At 66.3% G+C, this 16867-nt stretch overlaps 5 protein-coding genes across 5 annotated transcripts in view; 4 read left to right on the top strand and 1 right to left on the bottom strand.

The window, feature by feature from the left end:
• The window catches only part of EMIHUDRAFT_455955 (hypothetical protein), a gene marked incomplete at both ends in the record, with an annotated part of 4036 nt that extends 1022 nt beyond the window's left edge, over positions 1-3014 (top strand). Inside the window, 10 exons of the mRNA XM_005785142.1 lie at positions 1366-1395; positions 1465-1595; positions 1662-1683; positions 1838-2017; positions 2096-2184; positions 2321-2340; positions 2420-2511; positions 2592-2683; positions 2763-2828; positions 2984-3014. Of these exons, the coding sequence (XP_005785199.1) occupies positions 1366-1395; positions 1465-1595; positions 1662-1683; positions 1838-2017; positions 2096-2184; positions 2321-2340; positions 2420-2511; positions 2592-2683; positions 2763-2828; positions 2984-3014 (753 nt within the window). The remainder of the gene's footprint in view (positions 1-1365; positions 1396-1464; positions 1596-1661; positions 1684-1837; positions 2018-2095; positions 2185-2320; positions 2341-2419; positions 2512-2591; positions 2684-2762; positions 2829-2983) is intronic.
• A 5002-nt stretch (positions 3015-8016) lies between these two features.
• EMIHUDRAFT_112115 (hypothetical protein) lies at positions 8017-8754 on the top strand (the record flags this gene model as incomplete). The annotated part of the gene is made up of 1 exon (XM_005785141.1): positions 8017-8754. The coding sequence occupies one exon, from the start codon at positions 8017-8019 to the stop codon at positions 8752-8754; it is 738 nt and encodes a 245-aa protein (XP_005785198.1).
• Positions 8755-10299: 1545 nt separating this feature from the next.
• EMIHUDRAFT_230345 (hypothetical protein) lies at positions 10300-13582 on the top strand (the record flags this gene model as incomplete). The annotated part of the gene is made up of 13 exons (XM_005785140.1): positions 10300-10692; positions 10843-10962; positions 11035-11108; positions 11231-11322; positions 11448-11520; positions 11882-12023; positions 12099-12164; positions 12241-12359; positions 12479-12584; positions 12658-12729; positions 12818-12887; positions 13135-13194; positions 13386-13582. 13 exons carry the CDS (start codon positions 10300-10302, stop codon positions 13580-13582), a joined length of 1584 nt encoding a protein of 527 aa, XP_005785197.1.
• A 298-nt stretch (positions 13583-13880) lies between these two features.
• EMIHUDRAFT_230344 (hypothetical protein) lies at positions 13881-15374 on the bottom strand (the record flags this gene model as incomplete). Its single annotated transcript, XM_005785139.1, has 3 exons — positions 13881-14048; positions 14205-14331; positions 15352-15374. 3 exons carry the CDS (start codon positions 15372-15374, stop codon positions 13881-13883), a joined length of 318 nt encoding a protein of 105 aa, XP_005785196.1.
• Positions 15375-15480: 106 nt separating this feature from the next.
• Positions 15481-16867, top strand: part of EMIHUDRAFT_455953 (hypothetical protein) — a gene marked incomplete at its 5' end in the record, with an annotated part of 3500 nt that continues 2113 nt past the window's right edge. The window contains 4 exons of the mRNA XM_005785138.1: positions 15481-16018; positions 16174-16316; positions 16484-16513; positions 16701-16781. Of these exons, the coding sequence (XP_005785195.1) occupies positions 15481-16018; positions 16174-16316; positions 16484-16513; positions 16701-16781 (792 nt within the window). The remainder of the gene's footprint in view (positions 16019-16173; positions 16317-16483; positions 16514-16700; positions 16782-16867) is intronic.

Below are 16867 nucleotides of genomic sequence, written 5' to 3'. Positions count from 1 at the left end.
CTCACCGCAGCAGGCTGCCCTGCCTAGCTCCTCTCCCCCCACACTCTCGTCCAGGTGACGGGCTCTCAGATCCCGCTCGTCCGCCCGCGCTCGGACGGCATCGCTGTACTCTCCCGGCGCGTTTCTCAAGGACTGGCATTCTCATCCACATCCTTCTTGCTCTTAGGCATCTCCAACTTCCTCGGCGCGCTGCTCATCGCGGGCACCTTCGACATACCCGAGGCTAACCCTAACCCTAACCCTAACCCTAACCCTAACCCTAACCCTAACCTCATCGCGGGCACCTTCGACATACCCGAGGTGGCGCTCTCGGAGATAAACAGCCGAGATGCAGCCGAGATGCAGCCGAGATGCAGCCGAGGTGTAGCCGAGGTGTAGCCGAGGTACAGCCGAGGTGTAGCCGAGGTGCAGCCGAGGTGCAGCCGAGGTGTAGCCGAGGTGCAGCCGAGATGCAGCCGAGGTGTAGCTGAGATACGTGGTTTCGACTTCCCCCGCTCTGGGAGACTGTCCGACTGGAGAGTCACCACCAATGAGCAGTGATGAAGTCCTTCGATGAGGAAGCCCTGACTCCCGAGGTGACGCTCTACTTTGCGGATGCGCTGCACCGCGGCAACACCGCCGCCGTCAAGCTCGGCTGCATGACTCCTCCCCCCTCCTTCACTGTGAGCCACTCGTTGATCAGGCAACCGCGCCGTCAAGCTCGACGCCTCGGGGCTCAAGGCCTTCGGCTCGCCCAACCTGCCCCCGCTCGCCACGATGGGCACCTCCTGCTCCGCGGGACCGCCAAGAGTTGGCCGGCGACACCAGCAGCTCACATCAGCGAGTAGGCATCTCTTGCTCTGTGCGGTGGGACCTGGTGCGCCCCCCACATCTCCCCATATCTCCCCATACCTCCCCATACCTCCCCATACCTCCCCGTAGGTGCGCCCCCCGTCGCCGGGTCGCTTCCGGCTGATGCCTGACTTTGACCCGAATCTGGTCATCATCCGCGTGTTCCCCGGCCCCTTCACCACGCTGCGAAACACGCTGCAGCCGCCGCTCAAGGGCGCGATCCTCCAGACCTTCGGCGCGGGCAACGCACCCGACCGAGACGCGCCGACCTCCTCTCTATCTCGGCGACATCTCGGCGACAGCTCGGCTATTCCTAATTAGGCGCCCGACCGAGACGCCGACTTTCTCGACGCGCTGCGCGAGGCGAGAGATAGCCGAGAGATAGCCGAGATACGGCCGAGGTGCAGCCGAGGTGCAGCCGAGAGATGAGTCGATGTGCTGTAGCCGAGCGGCCGCGGACTCACCCTCGCCAGCCGTGGATCGGAGCCTCCTCGGAGCCTTCTCGGAGCCTTTTTCGGAACGTTCCTTCGCTAGGCGAGCAGCCGCGGCCTGGTCATCGTCAACGTGACGCAGTGCAACGCCGGCTACACCTCGGCGATCTCTCGGCGAGATCTCGGCTGTCTCCCCCGACAGGTGACGCAGTGCAGCGCCGGCTCGGTCGAGCCCGCGTATGCGACCGGCCAGTCGCTCGCCGCGGCGGGCGTGGTTGCGGGCGGCGACATGACTCCGGAGGCTGCGCTGGTCAAGCTCGGCTGGCTGCTCGGGTGCGCCAGCTAGAGGTAGCGACGGGCCTCCTCGGACTGTGGAAGGACGAGTTCATTGGTCACCAGGTGCGGCCTCGCGCCCGAGGAGGTGCGGAGGGGGGACGGGGGACGGACTTGCGTGGCGAGGTGGCGAGTCAACCAACCTGGCTCATCCATTCATCCTAAGGTGCGGAGGATGATGGGGACGGACCTGCGTGGCGAGGTGGCGAGTCAACCAACCTGGCTCATCCATTCATCCTAAGGTGCGGAGGATGATGGGGACGGACCTGCGTGGCGAGGTGACCAACCGGCAGGCGCAGCGCTTCTCCCTCAGCGACGGCGGCTTCCTCCGCCGCGTCTTCTCCGCGGCCTCCCTCGAGAGCGTCGCGCAGGCGGACCCGTCCGCCGCCGCGCCGCCACCCTCCTCCCTGGCAGAGGGCGAGGCGCGGCTGGCGGAGACGTCACGCCGACCCCGGAACCAGTGAGCAAGAGGCCGCCCCCACACCTCCAGCCGTGAGCAGGCGCGGCTGCAAGAGACGTCACCGCTCGATGGCCTGCTGGCCGAGGGCGGCAAGGAGGCGCTCCGGGACGGGCTCTCTCGAGCGGCGAGCTCTAGCCGAGATGGCAGCCGAGATGGCGCCGAGATGGCGCCGAGATTGGGCCGAAGTTGCTGCCGAGCTGCTGAGGCAGAGGAGCGTGAGCGGGCGGGAGTACGTGAGCTGTGCGGCTCTCTTGCCGCAGGCGAGTGCGCCGCACAGCCTTGACGGTGCGCTCGCAGACTGCTCCGGGCTGCTGGCGCTGCGGCATGGTGCGGCGTGAGCACGTAGACAGACATCTGGGAATAGGTGGACTTGCAGACTACTCTGGGCTGCCGGCGCTGCGGCGGGCGCTCGTGCCGACGCTTCTGTGCGCGGCGGCGGGCAACGGCGACATGCAGGCGACGCTCGGCTTCGGTAGATGGCTTCAGAGGGACACGTCCGCGACACGTCCACGACATGTCCGAGACACGTCCCGCAGGCGATGCTCGCCCTCGTGGCGGACGGCGCCGTGTTGCGCACGTCGCGCGACTACGACGGCCGCACGCCGCTGCACCTCGCGTCTTCAGAGGGGTGCGAGACAGAGTCGTCGCCTCGCTGCCGCAGCCGAGAGCAGTCTTCGTTCAGCCCTCCGTGGCTGATCAATGAGCAGGCGAGACGCCGTCGTCGCCTACCTGCTGCAGCCCGAGCACGGCATCCCGCTCTCGGCGCTCGACCGGCACGACGACGCGCGGCGGGTGCCACTGATGAATGAAGTAACGGCGACGCACAGGGGCGGGTTGGCCGAGGGTAGGCACCGCCGACTCGCCCCTCGCCGACACGCGTGCTCGGGCGAGCCGTCTTCTCTCACCAGCGAGCTGCCGACGAGTATAGGCACGACAACACGCCGCTCGCCGACGCGTGCAAGTTCCGCCACCGGCGGGCCGTCGCCCTCCTCGTCGCCGCGGGCGCGCGGCTGGGGCTCCGCCCGCTGAGGCTGGCCGGTATTCTGTGCGCCCTCGTCAAGGCGAGATGCAGCCGAGATCACGGGAGATCGCGCGAGGTGAAGCCGAGATCACGGGAGATCGCGCGAGGTGTAGCCGAGATCAGGGAAGATCGCGCGAGGTGCAGCCGACGTGTTGCTGTGTGGTCTCTCTCTGCGACACCTCCGCCAGTTCTCGGCGAGATGTCGGCATGCGCTCTGATCAAGGCGCGCGACTACGCGGGGCTCGAGTGCTACGTGGCCGCGCGCGCCGACGTCTCCGCTGCTGACCACTCCGGCACCGTACCCTCGGAGTATCTCGCGTCATCTCGTGTCATCTCGCGCCATCTCGCGTCATGTCGTTGCACTCTCAGGCACCACGCCGCTGCACGTTGCAGCCGTGGACGGCGACGTGCGCGCGACGGCGAACGCGCTGCTGCCGGCGGGCGCCAAGCTGAGGTGACGCGAGATGACCGAGACGACTCGAGCTTAGGCGACGCTGCTGTCGGCGGGCGCCAACCCCGCGGCCACCGACAGGTGGGGCCGCACGCCATGGCACGAGGCGAGCGACGCGGCGGCGGGCGGCGCAAGGGCGGCGGCCGGCGCGGGCGAGCCGATCCATGGCGGCGTGGCGCCGCACGACGGCCACGGCGCTGTGGCGACCATGCTGCGGCAGCACGGGCGGCTGCGGCAGGACGGGCGCATCAGCTAGGCGGCACGGCGGCTTTAGCAGCACACGGGGGGGTCGGTGCGGTGCGCTGCAGGGCGGATCTGCAGCGAAGATGGCGGGGCGCGAAGGGACGGGGTTTCTTGAGGGAATGGCCGCCCCAAAAGCGAAAGGCGTACGTGACTGTTTCCAGACGAGGAGTGATTGGTTTTGTAATTCTTTTTCTGGCGGCCGCTCGACCGGCCGACGCGGTCGTTCCGGCGGCGGCGGCGGCGTCGGCGTCGCGAGCGAACTGGCTCGCATTCGACGAGCGACCCTCTTCACAGAACCCGGACTACCAGCTACCACCTTATACGGAAAAGTGCACTTCCCTAGAAAAAGAAACTCGAAGCGCCGCCCGACTGAAGAACAGAAGAAGAGCTCGCCGGATGACGGGGACAAGGACTCGACGGAGCCATGGCATAGCATGCAGGAGGCCATGGGGTTCACCGAGGTCGAGCGGCCAGCTTGGCTGCCTTGGAACTGGCCTTCTTCACTGCTGCTAGGGACACGTCTTGCCACTCCATTTCTAGCACGAGGTGGCTGTGCAGCTGCGCCGCTGTGAGCTCCTTTTGCGAGTTTTGGCGCACGCGCACCACGGCATCAATGAGCGGGTCTCCCGATGGCGGCGAGGGGGGAGTTGGCTCCGGCGGGTTGGCAACTTTGGCCCTTTGTTTCTCGGCCCTGAGAAAGGCGCGCCGCGCTATCACCGCTGGGTTTGTGTCTGCAGCTGTGACTGCGGCCTGGCATGAAGAAGCAGCAATATTCGAGCGGTCGCCTGAAGAAACGGCCATCATAGCTCCACCTGGACCGAAAACGGCGTCCTGCCCAGTCAGGCTCATGTCAGAGAGCCTTTGGAGCAGTGCCCCCGCGTTCTGCATATACTCGCGCTGATCTCTCCCTGATGCACATACGTGTTTGTGCCGTGCCTTCCAGTCTCGCCGCTGGCAGACTGGGCTGCAGTAGTACGGCACTTTGCAAGCAGCGCAACTCAAGAACTTGTGCTGCAGGTCTTCCGTATTCAAACAGCCACGGCTACTGCATTTCTTGTAGCCGAGTCGGCGAGGGCCCATTGTGGTGGTGGAGAAGCTGTACCACCGCGGAACTGTGGCAGGGGTACCGGCCTTTAGCTCATCGCGAAGCACTGCTACTAGCTCACGGACGCTGCCGCAACCCCGACACGATATGAGCTGTCGAAGCATCTGTGCACGCAGAATTCGGAAGACGTGACGACGCTCGACATCGGTGATTGCATCACTGGCAGCGTAGCACTCGAGAACCATTAGGTCCGATGCTGTAAAGCCGAGCGCGGGAGGCCGCTTCTCAAATTCTTGCAGGCCTTCAGCGTCGGGCGACGGTGCTTCCAGCGCCTTGCCGAGCAGCAACGCGTGCACCTCGGGCGGATACGATTGCTCGCGCATGGCATCCGGTGCCCGCAGCAGCGCGCCTGACTGCTCACCTTCTGCTCTCTCGCTGTGGCGAGAGCCGAGACCGCTTGTGGCATGTGGGGCTTTCACGGATGGATGATGATTTTAGGCCCATCCTTCGGCCGTCGGAGCGAGATCAGCTCGCGCCCATGGGTTGGCTAGTGCTCTCGCCCGACCCGGGGCAGGAGCCTGACTTTGACCTCGTGGACGGGAGCAGCCCCAGCGGACCAAAAGGAGAGATCACGTGCAGGTGGGAGGCGTTGAGGCGGTGGTTGAGCACGTCGAGCGCGCTGCGGGGGATGAGCCGCTGCGAGAGCACGTGGTACAGGAAGCTCTTCTCCGGCTCCGGGTACTTGCCACGCGGGAACCACTCGGGCTTGCGTGTCACCAGGTGGCGGCACCCGTTGCGCTCGTACTCGGCGTCGGTCGCGTTGAGCGCGCAGCCGCGGTCCCACCGCTCCAGCGCATCGACGTGACGGCGCAGGTGGCCAAAGAACTGCCGCCGGTCGGAGAGGATCGTCCGCGTCAGCCCGAACGGTCGCACTCCCGGCTGATGGCGCGGGTAGCGGAGCCAAGACCATTTGCCGGCGTCCCACGCGTCGGAGCCGGCCTCGAGCATCGACCTGTAGTCGAGAGGCCAGTAGCGCTGGTCGCCAGTGGTCGTGAGCAGCCGCGCCGTCTCGAAGAACCCTTCTATCACCCGGGCGGCGATGTCACGACTGCCCCAGAAGATCCAATCCGAGCGCATGAAGAAGGCTCGGTTGGAGGCGACGGCCGGCTCCCAAGCTGGCAGGAGATCGATGGCGACCGGCAGATGCAGGTCGGTGCGAAGCTTGACGACCTGTGCGTACCGCAGAGCGCGGTGCCGTTCGTGCTCCTCCATTGCCCGATACGCCTGCAGCAGCCGCCAGAACTGGATCAACTGCTTGCGGTGCTCGGCCAGACCGGAGCCGAGGAGTCCCTCCAGGCCTAGCTGCGGATCGGGTGTTTGTTCGCGCCATCGCAGCCGCGCGCCACCACACGAGCTGGCGGCGTCCGGCGAGCGCAAGCAGGCCGCGGCGCGCTGTGTCTGCAGGCATCTGAGCGACGCGTTGTCGGAGGAGATGAACATGTCAAAGTGCGGAACGCCGGCGAACAGCGGCTTGCCGTGGGGCGAGACGAACTTCTGCGAGGCAAATTTGTGGAGGTCGCGCAGCTCCGAGCCGAAGAGCACAGCGACGCGCGCACGATGAGGGGTGGAAGCAGCCTCCATCGATCGACTTCACCGTGCCCCCATGCAGCCCACGCCGCCCGGGACGCGCCCGTCGTCGTGGCTTGTAAAATTCTCTGCGCCTGGATCCCACAACGGGGATTTGCCCGGCCGTGTTACGAGTAGTGTACTGCGTCAGGGGTTTTTCTTTTTGCTTCAAACGTCTCTTTGTAAAACACACATACGTGTGCGTATATGGCCGCGCACCGCATGGGCGCCCGGGTCGCGGGCCTCTCGCCAGAACAGCTGTGCGCCATCATCGAGGCGCAGGCGGGCGCGAGCGACGCCGCGCTGCGCGTGGCGGAGGAGCACGCCGCACGGCTCGTGGATCAGCCCGAGTGGGTGCTCTCCGAGGTCCTCCTCTCGCCGGACCTCGCCCCGCACATCCTCGCCCAGCTGCCGACCAAGGAGCACGCCGCCAAGGGGACGTGCCGCGCGTGGCGCCGCGGCTGGAAGGAGACGCTTGCGAGGCGCGAGAGGCTGCGTCGCTTGCTCGTGTTTGGCGGCGTTAACAATGGCGGCAACAATGGTGGCGAAGAGATTGTCAACTCGATGGAGCGGTACGACCCGGCCGCGAACGGGTGGGAGGTGGAGGCTGTTGCGCCGATGCCGACGGCACGAAAATTTGTCGGCTCGGCGATGCTCGATGGCAAATTGTACCACGTGGGCGGCGATGGGGTCGACCGCAGATCTTCCAGCTCGGTGGAGCGGTACGACTTGGCTACGAAAGCGTGGGAGGCTGTGGCGCCATTGGCGACGGCGCGGCAGGGTCACGGCGTAGGGGTGCTCGGTGGCAAGCTGTACGCGGTGGGCGGGCAAAGCGTCGGCGTCTCTCTCAGCTCGGTCGAGCGGTACGACCCGGCGGTGGATGTGTGGGAGGCTGTGGCGCCGATGGCGTCGGAGCGAGACAACTGCGGCGTGGCGGTGCTGGACGGCAGTTTGTATGCCGTGGGCGGGTACAGCAACGGCGGTGGCGGCGCCACCAGCTCGGTGGAGCGGTACGACCCTGCGACGAACGCGTGGGAGGCGGTGGCGCCGTTGACGACGGCACGATGCATTCATGCTGTCGCGGTGCTCGACGGCAAGCTGTACGCTGCTGGCGGGTACTCGGAAGGAGCAGACTACCTCAGCTCGGTCGAGCGGTACGATCCAGCAGCGAACGCGTGGGTGGCAGTGGCGCCGATGGCGAGTGCGCGGTGCTCTGTCAGCATGGCGGTACTCGACGGCAAGCTGTTCGCTGTTGGCGGTGAGAAGGAGGAGGTGGACGAGGACGAGGACGACGATGCCGGCTGCTTCCGCCTGGTGGAGCGTTACGACCCGGCGTTGGATGCCTGGGAGGCGGTGGCGCCGATGGGGACGGCGCGGTGCTTCCATGGCATTGCTGTTCTGGAAGTCGATTGAAGACCTTGCTCCACGCTCGCACTCGCCCTGTTCCGACCGCGGCTTTAGCGGTACAAAAATTCTTTTTGTCTCGCTCTGTTTCTTCCCGTTGCCTGAAAGGTGCCCTGTGGCCTGTGCTCGGCCTGTGGCGACGGAGCTCCGTCGCCCCTCAAGTAGCAACAAATGGCGCCTCTCGTTCCGCGCCTGCTTTGCGTCGCCCTCTTCGCGGCGGCCGGGAACGCCGCCGGGCAGAGATCCAAGTGCAAAAAGCGCGATATGGCAGGTTCGCTAAAAGACTGCAAGACTATTGTTCTTGACTTCGACAAGCTCAGCAAACCAGAGGTGTACAAAATCGTGGCGCTCGTCGGCTCTGAGAGCAACCTCCGGTTTCTGTCGCTTCGTGACAACGGATTCGACGAGGCGGACGCGCTAGCCCTGGCCGAGGCCCTCAAGCACAACCGCAATCTGTACTCGCTGCGCTACCGAGAGAACCCGCTTGGGGCGGCGGTGGTTGGCGCCATCGCCTCGCATCCGGCGCTCACGGACCTGGACGTGCGCGGAACGAAAATCGGAGACGAGGGCGCGGCGAGCCTTGCGCAACTGCTCTCGAGCAGTGCGGTGCTGACAGGTCTGCAGCTGCGTTCCGCCTCCATCGGCGAGAGCGGCGCCGTCGCGCTCGCGCGCTCGCTCACGCACCACCCGGCGCTCGCGCTCCTCGACCTCGGCAACAACGCGGTGGGGGACGCGGGCGCGGTGGCGCTGGCGGAGGCGCTGCAAACGAACCGAGTCCTCGAGAAGCTCGAGATTCAGAGTCCCTCCGTGACGAGCAGCGGGTGGAAGGCGCTCGACGACGCGATGGACATCAACGCCGTTGTGTCGGTCATCGGCTACCGAGGCGGAGGCCGGAAGCTGGAGCTGTGACTGTGAGTGAGACGGCACACTGTTGGCGCGCAACGCGCGCCCGGCTTGGCGGTTTGCCCAGCAGCGCGGGGGTTCGCGGCCTGCTCACCATGTCGCAGATACGCGAGTGGTGCAGGCTACAGCGGTCGGCAGCAGCAGTAGCGGCTACAGTCGTACGATGGAGCCGGGGTATTACGTAGTGTACACGTGTACACGCTGGCGATGACATGCCAGCCGATGCTGAGAGAAGGAGGCGTTGCCCTGCACAACCAAAGTCACAAATAGTTAGAGGCTGCGCAGGCCGTCCCGTTTGCTGTTTGCATAAAAAACGCCTGTTGCGCTTGCGCGCGCGCGCGGCGGGGCCGTCTGTCTCACTCACGTGCCGCAATATGTGTCATACACACGGCGGCTTCTCCTTCTGCCACCTGCACCTCTCGATTGGTTCCACTTTCTACGCACACCTACCGGGGAAGGGGCGCTTGGGAGCGGGGGCGGGGGCGGGGGCGCGCAGCGCGCGGCGCGCGCGATCCCTAGTCTGGCCGATTTTTTTCGCGGTATCCGCGCGGCGGGATATGGCGGGATATGGCGGGATATGGCGGGACATGGCGGGATATGGCGGGATACCGGGAGATACACGCGGATATGATGAGATACGGAGCCCCCACGATGTGTTCACGACAACGTCCGGGAAGCGTGAAACCGCAAATCGGACGCGACGGGCGAACTTCGCGCTTCGACGGCCCCGCTTGTCGAGCACATATCATTCTCCCCTTTTCGAGCGCACGCGACGTCTAAGTTTCTTTTTTTGCCGTCGCGCTCTGCGGCCGGATATGGCGAGATATGGCGGGATATGGCGGGATATGGCGGGATATGGCGGGATACGGTCAGATATGGAGAGATAAATCAAGATACCGCAAAAAAATCGGCCAGACTAGGGCTCGCGCGTGCGGGCAACAGAGGGTAGGGGTTGGGAAGACGGCGAGGAGGGGGCGGCGGCGGCGGCGGCGGCAGCGCGCGCGCGGCGCGCGCGACGGAGGGGCGGAGCAGCGACCGCTGGCGCGGTCGCTGCTCCGTCTGTGACAGACGCGCGCTCTGCCGCAGAGCGCGCGCGTCAGGGCAAGGGGCATGCGTGGGCCGTGGCGGCGCGGGACGCGCGGCGGCGGCGCAGCGGCGGCGGCGAGCAGCCGAGCGCTCCGTGAGCGGTGAGGCGGCCGGTCGAGGGCGCGGCGGGTGACGGGTCAAGGGAGCAGCCCACACCCGGCGTCGCTTTTTGAGCGACGCCTGTGGTACGCCTGCGCAGGGGCCGCAGGGCGGTCAGTTGTGGGTGCAAGGCGCCGGCCTCGGCGCCGCCTCGGCGCGCCGCACGGGCGCGGCGAGCCTCTGAGAGGGAGCCGAAGGTTTGCTGCGGTGGTAGGTAGGTAGGTAGGCCAGGTGGGGTTGTTTGACTTTGCCGCAGAGGCCGTCGCTAGCTGTGAACGACTCTGTGAACAGCAAAACGGGACAGTATCCGGGGCTGGGAAGCTCTGGCATCAAGTGCCCTGTAGGACCTACCCAACGCCCGGTTCGATGCCGCCCGTGGCCCCCATCGAGGTGCTCGCCGACGTCACCGACGGCACTTACGAAGAGGGCGCTCGGCCGCCGGTCTTCCTTCAGCCTGCGCGGAGCGCGCCGTCCGACTCGCCGCCCGACTCGCCGTCGGACGACGCCGAGGAATCTGGAAAGCTTCCAGCGATGATTGTGGAGAGCGAGGCGGATACGTTCGGCGGGACGCGGCACCTCTGGACGGACGGCGTCTGGCGACCCGACGGGACGGAACCGCACGACGCGGAGCACGTGGTCTTTGCCAACGGCACGCAATACCCAGTCTACCTCACCGTCAGCCCAAAGGACGGAAAGTACCACCCGCTCAAGGAGGAGAGCGACGAGGAGAAGCTGGCACGGCACGGCCCCGTCGAGTCGGTCGGCGTCGTCTTCGCCTTCCCTCCGCTCGGCTGGCAGCGCATCAACATTGGGCGCCCGCTGTACGAGGCGCGACACGCTCTCCCTCCCCTCTCCCAAAGCATGTCCCTGACACGTCCATGACACGGGGTCCCTGACACGTGCCCGCAGGCGCATCCCGTCTTTCGCGCCGCGATCGACGAGGTGAGCGGCTGCACCGAGCCGCTGCTGCCGCAGCCGCTGCTGCAGGTGCTTTACCCGGCCGAGATCGACGAGCCGATGTACGCCGAGGTCATCGAGCAGCCGCGGCGCTCTTCCACCGGTGTCGTGTCCTGTCTTGACTCCGATGTCTTGTCTCTGTAGGCCATCCAGCAGCCGCAGTGCGCCTCCTCCTCCCCCTCTCCCGCCCGCGAGCAGGACACGGACGTGGCACGGACGTGTGCATGCACGTAGGTACGCCCTCCTCTCCCTCTTTGCGCTCGAGTGCGGCCTCTGCTGCGTCGGGCCGCCTGCCGGGCCGCGGCACGCCCACGGCACGTCCACGACACGTCCCCCGTAGGTACGCGCTGGGGCGGCTCTGGGCCGCCTGCGAGCCCGGCGCTAAGTATTGCACGCCGTGCGCCGTCGTCGGCCACGCCGTTCGGAGCGTCCGTCGCGCAGCAGAAGAGACAGCTGTCCCTCCACCAGACGAGCTTGTGTTCAGGCCACTCGCTCGGGGGGAGTGATGACAATAAGAAGGAGAAGGAGACGGAGACGGGTAGCCACACTGTGCTCAGGCCACTCGCTCGGCGAGTACGTCGCCGCCGTCTTCTCGGGCGCGCTGGACTGCGCCACGGCGGCCGCTCTCGTGTGCGAGCGCGGCCGGCTGATCGCCAGGCTCGCACAGCCCTCTGCACGACATTGAGACACCAATGGTGCGATCGTAGGCGCGGCCGGCTGATCGCCAGGCTCGCACAGCCCTCTGCACGACATTGAGACACCAATGGTGCGATCGTAGGCGCGGCCGGCTGATCGCCAGGCTCGCACAGCCCTCTGCACGACATTGAGACACCAATGGTGCGATCGTAGGCGCGGCCGGCTGATCGCCAGGCTCGCACAGCCCTCTGCACGACATTGAGACAACAATGGTGCGATCGTAGGCGCGGCCGGCTGATCGCCAGGCTCGCACAGCCCTCTGCACGACATTGAGACAACAATGGTGCGATCGTAGGCGCGGCCGGCTGATGGCGGAGAGCCCGTCGCGAGGTGCGATGATGTCTGTGCGCGCGTCTCCAGAGGCGGCGAGGCGCGCTGTACACGAGGCCGGCGTGGCGGGGCGGGCGGCCGTCGCTTGCTTGAACGGGCCTACGTCGGTCGGTTGTGGTGGCGAGTACGGCCGCCGGCTACACGCCTTCCTGCTCATGCGGCCCGCCCCTGCCGGCTGTTAGGTCGTGATCTCCGGCGAGTGGGCCGCCATCTCCGCGGCGGTGAAGCGGCTGCCTCCGGGCACCAAGGTGAGTCGCGCTGCGGCGACACACGCCCCACTCTGACTGGTCCTCCTTCTGCATGGTTGCCTCTTTTCCACTAAAGGTGACTCGCGTCGCGGCGACGCACGCCGACCACTCCCCTGCGATGGCGCAGCTCGCGCCGGCACTCGCGGCCCGGGCGGCGGAGCTCTACCGGCGGCACAGGCCGCGTTTGGCCGAGCTGTGCCCCGTGAGGAGATTACCCGAGATTACCCGAGATTACCCGAGATTACCCGAGCTGTGCCCCGCGAGGCGTCCCACCCGCACAAGGTCGGCCTGACTCGTGACACGAGTCGCTGCAGGCCGCGCCGGCCGAGCTGCCCGTGGGTCTCGTCGGTGACGGGCGACGTGGTGAGCGAGGAGGAGGCGGCGGACCCCGCCTACTGGGCCAAGCACCTCACCGCCCCCGTCGACTACATAAGCGCCGCCCCGCGCGCTGCTGCGGTTGTTGCTCGCGAGGCCCGCGACGCAGCCTTTAGAGGACGCGAGACTAGGCGCCGTCCGCTCGCTGCTGCGCGTCTGCTCCGCGCGTGAGAAGGCGCCGCCGTCGCGCGTGAGAAGTGATGACTTAGTGCTTCACTGTTGTGTGCGCATGAGAGGTTACTCATGCTCAAGGAGTGACTCCTTGTTGTGTGGGCAAGGCGCCGACGTCGCGTTTCGAGCGCAGCCGAGCGGTGGTTGTGGTTGAGATGGGGGAGGGGATGCTCACGCGTTTCGGCGAGACCCAGCCGAGATCTAGCCGAGATCCAGCCGAGAGACAGCGGAGATCCAGCGGAGAGACAGCGGAGAGACAGCTCACTCGCTTCGGCGATCGCCCTCCTCGAGGCTAGCTCTCTCCCCCAAGACATTTCCCAGACACTTCCCTTTGGAGGGACCACCCGCGTCGAGGGCACCTCTTGCCCCCTTCACTTCCCAGACACCTCGAAGACACCGCTCGCCCCCCTGCACATTCCCTTAGGAGGGATCCGCGTCGAAGACACCTCTTCCCCCTCTGCAGGCGAGGCCATCCTGGAGAGCTGTCGCGCACACGAGTCGGAGGAGCCGCCGGAGGGCTTCGCGAGCGGACCTCTCCCAGACATGTCCACGACACGCCGCTCGCATCTCCCGCAGGAGTCGCCGGAGGGCCTCGCGAACGTTCGGTTCGCGCAGACGCTCTCAAAGGCAGCGCCGAGCCCGAATCACAAAAGAATGCGTTGAGGGAGAGCTAAGGCTGCCACGACAATCCGAAGGCGGACGCCGCCGAGTCCGCCGCCGAGTATTGCGCGCGCGTCGAGGCCCGCATCGAGGAGCTGATGGAGCCGGTGCGGCGCGAGCGGCTGACGCGCTTCCTCCTCGAGCCCGACTCGGTGGACGAGGCGGAGGTCGAGCTCGCGTGCGCCGAGCCGGTCCAGCTCCCGCCGAGCTGAGAGTCGGCGGAGAGTGGAGCTCAGGGCTGTGCTTCCAGACGAGCCTCTGCCCACCTCACGACGGCTACGCGGGCTCTAGCTGCAGGGCTGCACACTCTTTTTCTCTCCGCTCCCGCGGGTCCCCTCAGCCTCACCCGCGCGGCGCGCTCACGCACGCCCGGCGCTCAGCTCTCGCACGCGACTCGCTCGGGATTCGTTCGGCGCCGGGGTCGACCATAATTTATGTTTGAAGAAACCTCGCCTAAACTCTCACTCTCTGTCCGTCTCGCCTCTTGCCTCAGCATCTCTCTCAACTCTCTCATCCTCGGGCGTTGAAGCCTTGCACGTAGTGCCTGTTGCGCATCGCATTGACGTGCGGCGCGATGGCGTCGGCGAGAGCGGTGCGCTGCTGCTGCAGGGTCGCCATGGCGTCGGCCGGCAGGCCGAGCGTCTCAATTTGCGCCAGCAGCGCGGCCACGAGACTACTCTCGTCGTCAGCGCTGCCACCGCCCGCGGCAGCTGCTGGCGGCGTGGCGGCAGCGGGCGGCGGTGACGGCGCGGGCTTGGCGGCCGCCGGGGCCTGCGGTGCGACGACGGCCTTGCCCTGGTCGAGCTTCTTCTTGTTGATCTCTGCCTGCTTCACCAGCTTCTTCAGCACCGACTTGGACAGCCCCTCGGGCGCCGGCGTCAAGAGCGCCTTCACCTGCTCCGCGTCGCCGGCCTCGATCGCCGCGACGACCTCAGGCGGCGCGACGTACTCGTCCTGCGACCTGTGCGACGCGAGGCGGAGGGTCGGAGAGCGAGCGAATGAGGCGGCGACACGCCGCGCCGCACATGGAACCGCAGCGACAAAAGAATTTTAACCGCGGACCTAACTGATCCCATCCCTCCCTTGCGAGGTGGCATGAAGGTTGCAGCGAGAAGCGGCGAGAGACTGCGAAAAGAGATACGAGGAGGCAGACCCCCCAGGGTGGGCGACGGCTAGCGCATCACACCCTCCTCTCCTTAAAATCCCTGTGTGGTGGCGGCGTGCCGTTCTCCCATCCCTCCCTTGGGTTGTGTGTTTTCTTTCTTTCTTTCTTTATCCCTCCCTTGGGTTGTCCGTTTTCTTTCTTTCTTTCTTTTTCCTCCCTTGGGGCTGTCTGTTTTCTTTCTTTCTTTTCTTTTTCGCCCTGGGGGCGGGGTGCGCACTGTCCCTCTGTGTTCGTGTGCGTCGCCCATCTCTCCCTGGAGATGACTGCTCTATTTATTTATTACCTAACTGGGTGGAGGTACAAGTGTCCGACACGAGAGTGGACCTGAGCAACGATATGACTTGGCGACAAATGATCGGAGTTGGCGTCAGAAGAGTCGTCCTTGCGCGAGGAGAGCTCGATAAACTCGAGGGGCCAAAATATGCCGCCAGGAGGACCGAGGAGGGCAGAGTTGCGCCGAAAAAGGCGCAAGAAGCAGCGAGAGCGAGGGATCGGCAGGCGGCGGCGCCGTCGCAGGACGAGGCAGAGGAGAGCGACGCGACAGCTCGAGGAAAGAAGCGACAAGAGAGAGAGCGACGAGAGTGGGACGACCGCGAGGTGGCATGAAGCCTTGAAGGTTGCAGCGAGAATCGGCGAGGGACTGCGAAGAGAGATAGGAAGAGGCAGACGCCCAAGGGTTAGGGTGGGCGACGGCTAGCACCACACTCCTCTCCTTAAAATCCCTGTGTGGTGGCGGCGTGCCGTCCTCCCATCCCTCCCTTGGGGTGGTTTTCTTTGAAGAATAACGTGTACAGGCCAATCGGTCGTCCGCGCAACCGCGGCTTGGCTGATGTAGTCATCTTGTCCCGCTCCTACACGCCGATACCCGCAAAAGAATTTACAACTATATGGCAAAAAAAAATTTTTCAGCGCCGAAGCTCGTGCATCTCAGCTGATGGCAGGCTGATGGCGGCAGTGATGACGCTAGTGCCTTTCCTTGTGCTCTCGGTTGCCGCAATCTCGCCTCCGCGCCTGCCAGCACTGCATCGGCCGGCTCGGTGCGCCTGCACGCTCCAAGAGCGCGCCGACCAGGAAGCGGGGCCAAGCTCGCCGGCAGTGTGGCTCGCGTCGAAACGCTCGCCTCCTGACGCACTTGTGCACGGCCGGGTCCCGACCCGAGAGGTGGACAGGCAGTCCTCGGTCAAGAAGCAGCTGGAGAGGGAGCAGTCGTCGGTCAAGGAGCAGCTAGAGAGGACCTTCGCCATCAGTGACGACGCGTCATCGCTCCTCGCGGCCGAGCTCTCCTGGGCGGCCGCCGAGGAGGAAGCCGCGGCGTCCGAGGCGGCGCTGCGAGGTGAGAAGCTAGCGATCGTCCTCTCCGAAGAGACCGTCTCCCTCGGCGTCGGCGCGGCGAGGCTGCTGCTGGGCTGCGTCGCACTTGTCTACGGCTCCAACTACGCGTCGGTCAAGCTGCTCGACGAGTGGGTGGGAGCGCCGTCGCTCGGTGGACGCCAGCCCGCCTGCCCCGTCCTGACTACTCACTGCGCCATCCCTCGCTACCACCATCCTCACTGCATCCTCACCACATCCTCACCACATCCTCACCACCCCACTCTCACCACCCCACCCTCACCACCCCACCCTCGCTGCCTCCTCCAGGCGCACTCCTCCGCTTCGCGCTTTGCGGCTCCGTCCTCGCCCCGGCGCTGCTGCTCGCGGCGAAGCGGCGGCCGCGGCTGCTGAGCCTGCCGCTCGTAGCGAGCGGAGTCGAGGTCGGCGTGTGGATGGCGCTGGGGTACGTGGTGCAGGCGCCTCTCGGCTCCTCTCGGCTCCTCTCGGCTCCTCTCGGCTCCTCTCGGCGCCGACGGCTCCTCCACTCTCGGCCAATCTCGGCCAATCTCGGCCAATCTCGGCCAATCTCAGAGGCTTCCCCCCCAGAGGCTTCACCAGCCCGGCACGTGTCGCGCAGGCGGCGGCGCTGGAGACGTCGCCGGCGGGCGTGCAGGCCTCCTGCTCTCTCGCTGCCGTCCCCCTCCCCTCCCCTCCCCTCCGCTCCGCTCCCCTCCCCTCCCCTCCCCCACCTTCCCCCTTCCCCTCCCCTCCCCTCACCACCCCCTCACCCTCACCTCACCCTCATCCTCCCCTCACCCCCCCCCCCCCCCACACACCAACCCCAACCCCCGCAGGCCTTCCTCCTCTCGCTCACCGTCCTGGTCTGCCCGGCCCTTGAGACGGCGCTCGAGGCCGAGGGCGGCAGCCAATCGCTGGTGTCGCTGTGCACCAGTCTGCAGTCTCTCGCATCAGGCGCTCGAGGGGCATGTCCAGCCGCGGCGCGTGTGGGTCGCCGCCGCCC

Source organism: Emiliania huxleyi (genome assembly GCF_000372725.1).
Source record: "Emiliania huxleyi CCMP1516 chromosome Unknown EMIHUscaffold_163, whole genome shotgun sequence".
Taxonomy (NCBI): domain Eukaryota; phylum Haptophyta; order Isochrysidales; family Noelaerhabdaceae; genus Emiliania; species Emiliania huxleyi.
Note: the sequence above shows the minus strand (reverse complement) of the source record. Positions and strands in the feature narration are given on the sequence as shown.